Below are 9545 nucleotides of genomic sequence, written 5' to 3'. Positions count from 1 at the left end.
GGTGTTTAGTTGCTCAGGAACTTTATCCTTATCCAGAGGGGTCTGGCTGTGACACCTGCTTTCTCACCTCTCCTGGTAGAGGTATGGCATCTGCATCAGGACCGATGGTTCCATGGGACGCCAGTGGGCAGTTCCATGCCGGCCCTGGGTTCACACACCAGATTTTAGCCTGAATGGTGCTAAACCAGTGCATAGTTTCAAAGAAGCGGACCTTTGCAATTCCTCCAGGGTGAGCTCTGGGACCCCAAGTCCGCCCTGAAGTTCTTACTGCATTGATTTACCTCCTCGGTGTTGACTTGTATGTGTCAACATCTGGCAGGGCTTACGTGCAAGGTGCCTTTCCAGGTGATGAAGAATATATTGACTTCTGGGCCAGCAGGTGGCATAGACGTTAAGGAGGCTAGATTTCACATGACCAACTGCACAGTTTGAATCCTGGACCCGGTAGCTTGAAAAACACATTAGGCGTGTGTGAACGTGGCCACAAACAAGAGAGAATGGAGAAGGGATTGCAACGAGGCGATACTCCCTGGGGGGGTGAAGAGAGAGAGAATGTGTTAACTTCTTAAAAGATTGTCATTTTAAAAACCAAAATCGTAGAACCAGCAGATGGCAGAATGGTTACTCCCACATAGTCGACTATGGTTTGAGTCCCAGGCCCGGCCGCTTAAAACTCATGCTGGGTGGGGAACCAGCAGTTAGCGTAATGGCTATGTCGCTGGACTCCCATGTAGTTGACTGTGGTTCGTGTCCCAGACCTGGTGGCTTAAAACTCATGCTGGGTGCATGTACATGCTTGCCCAAGTCCCTGAGAAGAGAATGGGGGAAAGGGGATTATGACGTGGCCTTCCCTGCTGGGGGGTGATTTCTCACTTTCTGTCTCTGTCTCTCCTCGAGCGCATATGGCCTATAACAAAAATCTTTCTAGGGGACCAGAGTGAGGAAGTTGTTGGAAGAGACTGGGTGTGAAGGTAGAGAAGGGGAGCCTTTCTCAGATGGTGACAATAGGGCACAGACAGGTCTGGGCACTGCTGCTCAGTGTTGGACACCATATTGGAAGCTTCCCGGTTCATGCCCTGGGTCTTCCCAAACGCTGTGGGTGCCCATGGTCCTCACTGGCTGCAGGAGTAGAGAAAGGGTCCTGGCATGAAGATCCTGTTGGGGTGTGGAGATGCCTGCCTCCTCCCCGTTCTTTCCCTCTTCTCACTTAGGAAATAAATACATCAACAACAACAATGAACAGCGGGCCAGCAGATGGCATAGTGGTTAGGTTGCTGGACTCCCACACGGCCGACCATGGTTAGAGTCCTGGACCCAGTGGTTTGAAATTAATGCCAGGTGTGTGTGCGTGCATGCCTAAGATCTCAGGAGGAGAAGGGGTTGCAGCATGCATGGCCATCACCCCAGGCGGTGATTTCTCACTTTCCCTCTCACTGTCTCTCTGTCTCTTTCTCTCTCCCCGGTGAATGCACACATCCGAAGGCAAAAACATCTAAAAAATAAATAATAATGATAGCAGTGTTTCAGAGCTCATGAAACTTTATCCATTGTCTAGTTCATGTGCCTTTAAAGTCAAGGTAACTGAAGCCTGGGTGTTTCAGTGACCTGCCCTCGCTCCCGTAGATTGCTAGCCCCAGGGCAGGACAGAGCCACACTTCCCAGAAAGCCACACTGCTGTGTGCCAGCAGGAGGTGTGGTGGTTAAGATGCTGGGCTCCCACACGGCCAGCTGCGTTTTGAGCCTCGGACCTAGTGACTTAAAATTCACACCAGGCACCGTGCGGTGCATGCCCCAAATCCCAAGAGGAGAAGGGATTGCTGCGTGGCCATCCCCCCGGGGGGGTGATTTCTCACTCTCCCTGTCTCTGTCTCTCTCCAGCAAGCACACGCACCCTATGGCAAACAAGAAGGGAAAGCCACGCCGTCGTTCTCAGAGCAGCCTTGTTCCCTGACCCGAGGGCCCGCAGAACTGAGCACTGGTAACCCACATGGTGTTCTCGGTACCTGCAGCCCCTTACGTCCCGTGGATTAAGGAGCCCAGGGTCCTCTGTAGGGGTTGCTGTGGGACTCAGTAGGAACTCAGCTCTTGGGATGCCCTCAGGAGCCCAGATACTACTCTCTGCCTAGGACCTATCCCTTGTGGCCATCTTCCTGTGGACGCTCCCTGAGCCAGAAACCAACCTGGCCTCTGAGGTTAGCAGCTACGTGCCGGCACCTGGGCCATGCTGCAGGTTGACGTGGCCACCAGCCAGGTGAGATAACTCAGGGGTCTCCGGCCTCGCTGCCTGGAATCCCCTTACAGACACCAGACCTAGGTCACTCCCAGAGACCTGGGTTGAGCTGGTCGGCGTTGGATTGGCCACATTGTGTTTTGCAGGTCCCCAGGTGAGGCTGACGCACAGTCTTGGCTGGGGACACTTGTTAGAGGGTGCAGAGCCCTGCCAGAACACAGAGGTGGAGAGCCTGGGAGAAGCGGAGCCATGCGAGGAAGCCGGGTCTTCTGCCATCCATCGGCACCATGGTTGGTGGGGACAGGTGGGCAGCTGCTGGTCTAACCACGTGGCTCCTCCGAGCTGTCTGGGCAGGAAGAACTGAAAACAGTTCCCCTTTGGAATTTGCTGGGCGGGCTCCAAAAACTTACAGCTAGCCCCGTGCCCACCTGGCCTGGGTGCAATTGGTGACGATTGTAAACTTGTCAGTGAATGCCAGGGTCACCCGTGGTGATGACCTTTGAGCAGGGCTGCTGGCAAGTGAGTCGTAAAGTGATGGAGCCCCGTCAGGGTGACTTCCCAGGAAACCCGAGGGCCACAGAGGTGCCCCCTGGAAGGAATGGAGAAGCATCTTCATGTAAGACAAGGAGTGGGCTGGGTCCTATGGATTGATGTCTGTGTGGAAGGTTCAGTTGATTAGAAAACTCAGACAAGTAGCTGGACTCCCACATGGCCTCCTGCAGTTCGAGTCCCAGCCCTGGTGGCTTGCTTTCTCACTTTCCCTGTCTCTCTCTGGTCAAGTTAAAGTAATAATAATAATGGGACCAGCAGTTGGTGAAATGGCTATGTCGCTGGACTCCCATGTAGTTGACCATGGTTTGAGTCCCAGACCCCGTGGCTTTAACTCACCCTGGGCGTGTGTGCATGTGTGCCCAAGATCCCGAGAGGAGAATGGAGGAAAAGGGATTGTGGCGTGGCCATCCCCCCCCCATCTGTCTCTCTGTCTGTCTCTGTCTTTCTGGTGAGCGCACGCGCCCTATAGCAAAAACCTCTCCAAAAAAATTAATAATAATAATAATGAATAAAATTAGATAAAATAATTTTTAAAAAAGGAAAACTTCAAGCTAGGGCCCAGGTGGTGGTGTGGTGGTAAAACACGATACTGGAAGTCTGACCCACATGGAAAGGTCCCGGGTTCATGTCCTGAGTGTGCTGGACACGTGTGTACCCGTGTTCTAGGCTGGCTATGGCTTGGGGTGAAGTGTAGCATTCGGATCCTATTGAGGGTGCTGTCTCCCTAAGAGCTCATGGAAGAGATAAATAAACTTAAAAGAAAAGGGGCCAGCTGGTGGGGTGGTGGTTAAGGCAGCTGGATCCATGTGGCCAACTGTGCAGTTCAAGTCTCAGATCCAGCAGCTTGAGGAACACACTGGGCACAGAGTCCCAAGAGGAGAATGGAGGAGAAAGGATCGTTGGCTTGGCTGTCTCTCCCTGGGTTCTTTCTCACTCTCTCTCTCTCAGATCTCTCTCTGTCCCTCTCCATCTCTCTTAAGGAGCTCGCATCCCCAATAGGAAAAACTTTAAGGAAGTAAAGAAAACTCAAACTGGGAACTGTCCATAGAGGCATCGCAGACAGCCAAAGGCCTGAAAACACATGCTGGCCTTGGTCCTTCAGCCTGGGAGGAGGCACGGTTCTGTCTTCAGGTGCCTTCCAGAGGGGTGTGCTACCCCCTTTAACTAGAGGGTCCCAAACGGGAGAGAGTGTTTTATAGAACAAGCCATGCTTTGCCCTCGTGGGGTACCAGGATTGGGGTAAAGATGGTCTGGGATTTCAGCAGATGGGAGGCGTGTTTGGTGGGACTCATGGTTTATGGCCAGGACTTGCTCCCAGGCTAGCTGGCCTGTGTCCCTCACCCTGTCAGGTCCCCACAGGTGGGTGTGCAAGGAACATCCAGACCGCCGGATGCTAGTCTTTGGGGTCCCTCTTTCTGCAGTACCCTGGGCACCCTTTATGGGAAAAACCAACCTTCTCTCTGTACTTAGACTCATCACGGGACTCTTAGGTGTCTGACGGGTTTTTTCCCCCACAGCAAACAGTTCTCCAGTTTGCTGTGGGAACCAGGTGGAAGTACCAGGGTCTGAACACTCAATTCTGACACCATCTCCCTGGAGTTAGCTTCATAGCCCACAAGGTAAAGGTTCAGTCCCATAAGACTCCCCAAACGTCAGGTGCCAGTCACGTGTCTGGGTTGTCTGCCAGTCGTAAATTCGAGGTTCCCAGGACCCCTTCCTGGAGTTTGATCGTTTGCTAGGACAGCTCAGAGAACTCAGGGAAACTATTGAATATTCTACTAGGTTTTTTCTTTTTTAAAAAATTATTAATTATTATTATTATTATTATTTTAAAATTTGCTATTGGTTACATGCAGTCACCAGAGAGAGAGAAAGTGAGAAAGCGAACCACCATGTCTGGGATTCAGACCACATAGTCGGCCACGTGGAAGCCCAGTGCCTTAACTACCATGCCACCTGCTGGTTCCCAGATAACCAATTAAAAATATATATTTATTTTATTTGTTATTTTTATTATTTTAAAATTCTCTACAAGGCATGTATACTCACTCAAGAGAGACACAGAAAGGGAAAGTGAGAAGGCAACCCGCCAGGTCTGGGACTCAAACCACAGTCAGCAGTGTAGGGGTCTAGCCCTTACCCACCACACCATCTGCTGGCCCCTAGATTTTCAGTTTTGTTTTTTTTTTAAGAGTTTTTTGCTATAGCCTGTGTGTTCACCGGAGAGACAGAGAGATAGAGACAGATAGAAAGTGAGAAATTACCTCCCAGGGACATGGCCACCCCACGGTCCCCTCTCTATTCTTCTCTCAAGATCTCAGGCATGTACACACACACACACGCCTGGCATGAGTTTTAAGCCCCAGGGTCCAGGACTTGAACCACAGTCTACTACATGGGTATCCAGCAACATAACCATTACGCCACCTGCTGGCCCCCAGATGACCAGTGTTTAATGAAAGGCGACAACTCAGGGACCAGCAGTTAGCAGAATGGCGAAGTCGCTGGACTCCCACGTAGTCGACCACGGTTTGCGTCCCGGACCCGGTGGCTTAAATTCATGCCAGGCGCATGGGCGTGCATGCCCGAGATCTCGAGAGGAGAATGGAGGAGAAAGGATTGCGGCATGGCCATCCCCCCTGGGGGGTGATTTCTTGCTTTCTGTCTCTCTGTCTGTCTCTTTCTGGCGAGCGCACAAGCCGTATAGCAAAAACCTCTCCAAAAAAAGAAACCTGTGTCGTATCATCTGGGGAGCAAACCGCCATTCCTCCTCCCTCCCTCGGCAGTGACATGGTGTGAGAATTGAGTGTTCCCTCTGCCCCTCACGGTCTTTGGCAAGTTGGGGGTAAAGATGACATCAGTGGATCCAAGGTCCCTGTGAGATGCCTGTGGCTAACAGGGGGCATGTCAGCGTGGGTCCTTGCTTGGTCAGGGGAGGTGTGGACACTCCCAGGCAGACGGCCCTCTGGCCCCCTTTGCAGTCCCTAATGCTGGCCCGTGCTTTGCTCACGCAGATGCCTCGTTCGGAACGCCACCCGGGTACGGCTGTGCGGCAGACCGGGCCGAGGAGCAGCGCCGGCACCAGGAAGGGCTGCCCTATATCGACGACTCGCCCTCCTCCTCCCCCCACCTCAGCAGCAAGAACCGGGGCAGCAGGGACGCGCTGGCCTCGGGAGCCCTGGAGTCCGCCAAAGCGGTGAGTCCCGCCCTGCACCTGCACTCGCTTCTGGGCTAGCCTTTGTCGTCCCAGAGGCCACCTGAAGCACAGCCACGTGGGTAACAGAGACCTTGTCGGTGGAGCACGTAGGATGTAGTGGACTGAGCAGCCGATGGGTTGGAAATCGAGGCAGGCACGGTAACTCCTCCCTCGCCCTACGTCTGTTCCACGGAGCCAGCCTGGGATGCATCGAGCATGCTTTGTAAACTGAGCCCGGGGAGACAGGCAGCACGTGGTCTCAAGGCCAAGAATTCCCGTGCCAGAGGCCGCCATCTAAACCGGCAGGCCTGCACGGTGGCCCTTGCAGGGATGCCGCGCTGGGCTTGTGTCTGGGCTCCTGTCCCCGTTCCATGAAGTACATTTGCTCCCTTTTACCTAAGGGGGTGCTGACGGTGGCTTTAACCACGTAAGCACGTTCTGTCCCCTGAATTCTCAGCTCGCCCTGTTTTTTTGATTTTTAAGAAAAAGAAGTTTCTTGGCGCCAGCAGGTGGTGAGGTGGTGGAGGCACTGGATTCCCACATGGCTGACCACGGTGGCTTGGACCTGGCGGCTTCTTTCTCACTTTCCCTCTCTCTGTCTGTCTGTCTGTCTCTCTCTCTGGTAACTGGTTGTGCCTTATAGGAAGTTCAAAAGTAAAAATAATAATAAATTAAATTAAAATAATTATTTTTAAAAAAGAAGTTCCCTTTACAGATCTATATTTTATTGTCACTTTATCTCCTTATCTTTTATTATATATTTTTTTTGAAAGGTTTTTGCTATAGGGCACATGCGCTTGCCAGACAGAGAGAGACAGAGAGACAGAAAGCAAGAAATCACCCCCCACAGGAGATGGCCACACCGTAATCCCTTCTCCTCCATTCTCCTCTCGGGATCTTGGGCATGCATGCACATGCACCCGGCGTGAGTTTAAGCCACCAGGTCCGGGACTCGAACCGCAATCGACTACATGGGAGTCTGGAGACATAGCCATTATGCTAACTGCTGGTCCCTATCTATCTTTTATTATTTTTTTAATCTGCTAGGGGCATGTACATTCACTGGAGAGAGAGAGAGACACAGAGAGAGGTGGGGAGTGAGAAAGTACCTTTCAGGAGGGCTGAAAGCAATCCCTTCTCTATTCTCCTCTCGGGACTTTGGGCATACATGTACATGCACCTAGTACGTATTTTAAGCTGCCAGGTCTGGGACTCGAATCACGTAGTTGGCCATGTGGGATCCCGCCCCTTAATCTCAATGCCACCAGCTAGCTGGCTTTGTTTTGTTTTGTTTTGTTTTGTTTTGTTTTGTTTTTTTAAATACATTTTTGCTGTAAGATGCATCTGCTTCCTGGAGAGACAGAGAGACAGAAAGCGAGAAAGCACCCCCAAGGGGGTATGGCCATGCCATGATCCCTTTTCTTCTCAGGATCTTGGGCACACACACACACACACGCTCCTGGTGTGAGTTTCAAGCTGCCTGGTCCGAGTTGAACTTGAGTTGAACTTGAGTTGACCATGTGGGAGTCCAGCAACGTAACCATTCCACCATCCACTGGTCCCTCACTTGACCCTCTTTAACAGTTGTGTGGAATTGTCACAAGTGTGGACTGGGGTCTGAAGGTGGCTTTGCCCAGTTTGCAGGGCCAGGAGTGGTGGTACATTCAGTGGATGCCCTGCCATGAACTGTGAACTCCGAGGAGGCCCACGGGCCAGCCCTCTCCCCTACGAGCATAGCCCTGGCTGGACGCAGGCGGGGCAGGATTATTACCAGGTGTGGGGGGAAGTGCACTGCCCAGCCTGGCATCGTGTGCCGACTGCCCTCAACAGTCCCGTGGCCCGTTGGAGAGTGGAAGGGCTCCACAGTGGTGCTTTGGGGTCTAGACAAGCCTTGGGGTAAGGGCACCCCCTTTGACGTCTCGATTTCCCTCCTTCTGAAGCTGACAAGCTCATTCTCTACGGGGCAAGAGAAAATGACACCTTTTCTTCTTGGGTCTCCTTTTGTCTTGTTGGCCCCTGATGGGCAGTGCCCTCCTCCTGCTTAGCTTGCTTCCAAATGCTTTCTGTGCTGGGTTTAAAAATAAGTGTAGGGGGCCAGCAGGTGGCACGGTGGTTAAGGTGATGGATTCCCACGGCTGATCGTGGTTCAAATCCCAGACCTGGCAGTTTGCTTTCTTACTTTCTCTCTCTCTCTTTTTCTCTCTCTCTGGTAAGCACACAAGTCCTATAGCAAATTTAAACAATAATAATTTTAATATATTTGGAGAGGTTTTTGCTATAGGGCACGTGCGCTCGCCAGACAGACACAGAGAGAAGAGAGACAGAAGGCGAGAAAGCACCCCGCAGGGGGTCGGCCATGCCACAATCCCTTCTCCTCACCTCTCCTCTCGGAATCTTGGGCATGCACATCCACACGCCTGGCATGAGTTTAAACCACCGGGTCCAGGACTCAAACTGCAGTCAACTACGTGGGAGTTCAGCGACATAGCCATTACGCCAACTACTGGCCCCAAAACAACAATAGTGATAATAAATAAAATTAGATAAATAATTCTTTAAATACAAATGAACAAAACAAGCTTTGGGGGCCAGCAGCGGGCATGGAGGTTAAGGCACTAGATCCCTCAAGACTGACTCATCAGTTCTAATCCCAGACCCAGTGGCTTAAAATCACACCAGATTGGGGGCTGGCAGTGGTGTGTTGTGGTTGCATCACTGGACTCCCACATGATCAACCACAGTTCAAGTCCTGGACTCAGTGGCTTGAAAATCATGCCAGGTGCATGTGCGTGTGTGTCTAAAGGATCCCGAGAAGAGAATAGAGGAGAAGGGATTGCTGTGTGGCTTTCTCCCTGGGGGGTGATTTCTCGCTGTCCTTTTCTCTGTCATCTGTCTCTCCCGGGTAAGCACATGCATCTTATAGCAAAAACTGAAACACAAACACTGAAAAACAAGCATGGGAGGGGTCGGCGAGCCTTACTTCTGCCGTAAGGAAGCGCCGTCCGTGTGTCTTGCACTGTGGTCGCTTTTCTCTGGAGCCGACACCTTAACTGCAGGGCTGGGTCTTTAAGCTTTTGTGATTTCTTTACTTCTTTCTTTTTTTTTTTTTTTTTCTGAGAGTTTTTATTTGGTGTAAGGGCGCATGCGCTTGCTAGAAAGACAGAGACAGAGACAGAAAGCGAGAAATCACCCCCCAGGGGGATGGCTACGCTGCAGTCCCTTCTCCTCCAATCTCCTCTCAGGATCTTGGGCACACATACACATGCGCCCGGCTTGAGTTTAAGCCACCGGGTCTGGGACTCGAACCGTGGTGGAGTCCAGCGACATAGCCATTACACCAACTGCTGGTCCTGCTTTTATGATTTCTAAAGTCCTCATTCTGAAACACAAGGAGAGGAGTGGAAGCCGGGGCATGACAGCTCTGTGTGGCACACGTGTGCTGCTGTCCCATGTCGATTCCTGTGTCACGTCCAGTGTCACCGTGTTACAGATCAGGAACCCGAGGTTCAGCGGGTCACTCGGGCCTCACGGCTGGGAGGGTTGAAGCCTTCCTGATTTCTTATTTGA

General features: G+C 51.9%; 1 protein-coding gene across 2 annotated transcripts in view; it reads left to right on the top strand.

Moving 5' to 3' along the window:
* Positions 1-9545, top strand: part of BCR (BCR activator of RhoGEF and GTPase) — a gene marked incomplete at its 5' end in the record, with an annotated part of 180074 nt that overhangs the window by 87702 nt on the left and 82827 nt on the right. For both annotated transcript variants that reach the window (XM_014591096.2, XM_006157176.3), the window contains 1 exon segment: positions 5797-5978. In XM_014591096.2, the coding sequence (XP_014446582.1) occupies positions 5797-5978 (182 nt within the window).

This window comes from Tupaia chinensis, unplaced genomic scaffold, assembly GCF_000334495.1.
Source record: "Tupaia chinensis unplaced genomic scaffold, TupChi_1.0 Scaffold000531_1, whole genome shotgun sequence".
In the NCBI taxonomy this organism is placed as follows: Eukaryota; Metazoa; Chordata; class Mammalia; order Scandentia; family Tupaiidae; genus Tupaia; species Tupaia belangeri.
The sequence above is the reverse complement of the archived record's forward strand: the minus strand, read 5'-3'. Positions and strand labels throughout refer to the sequence as shown.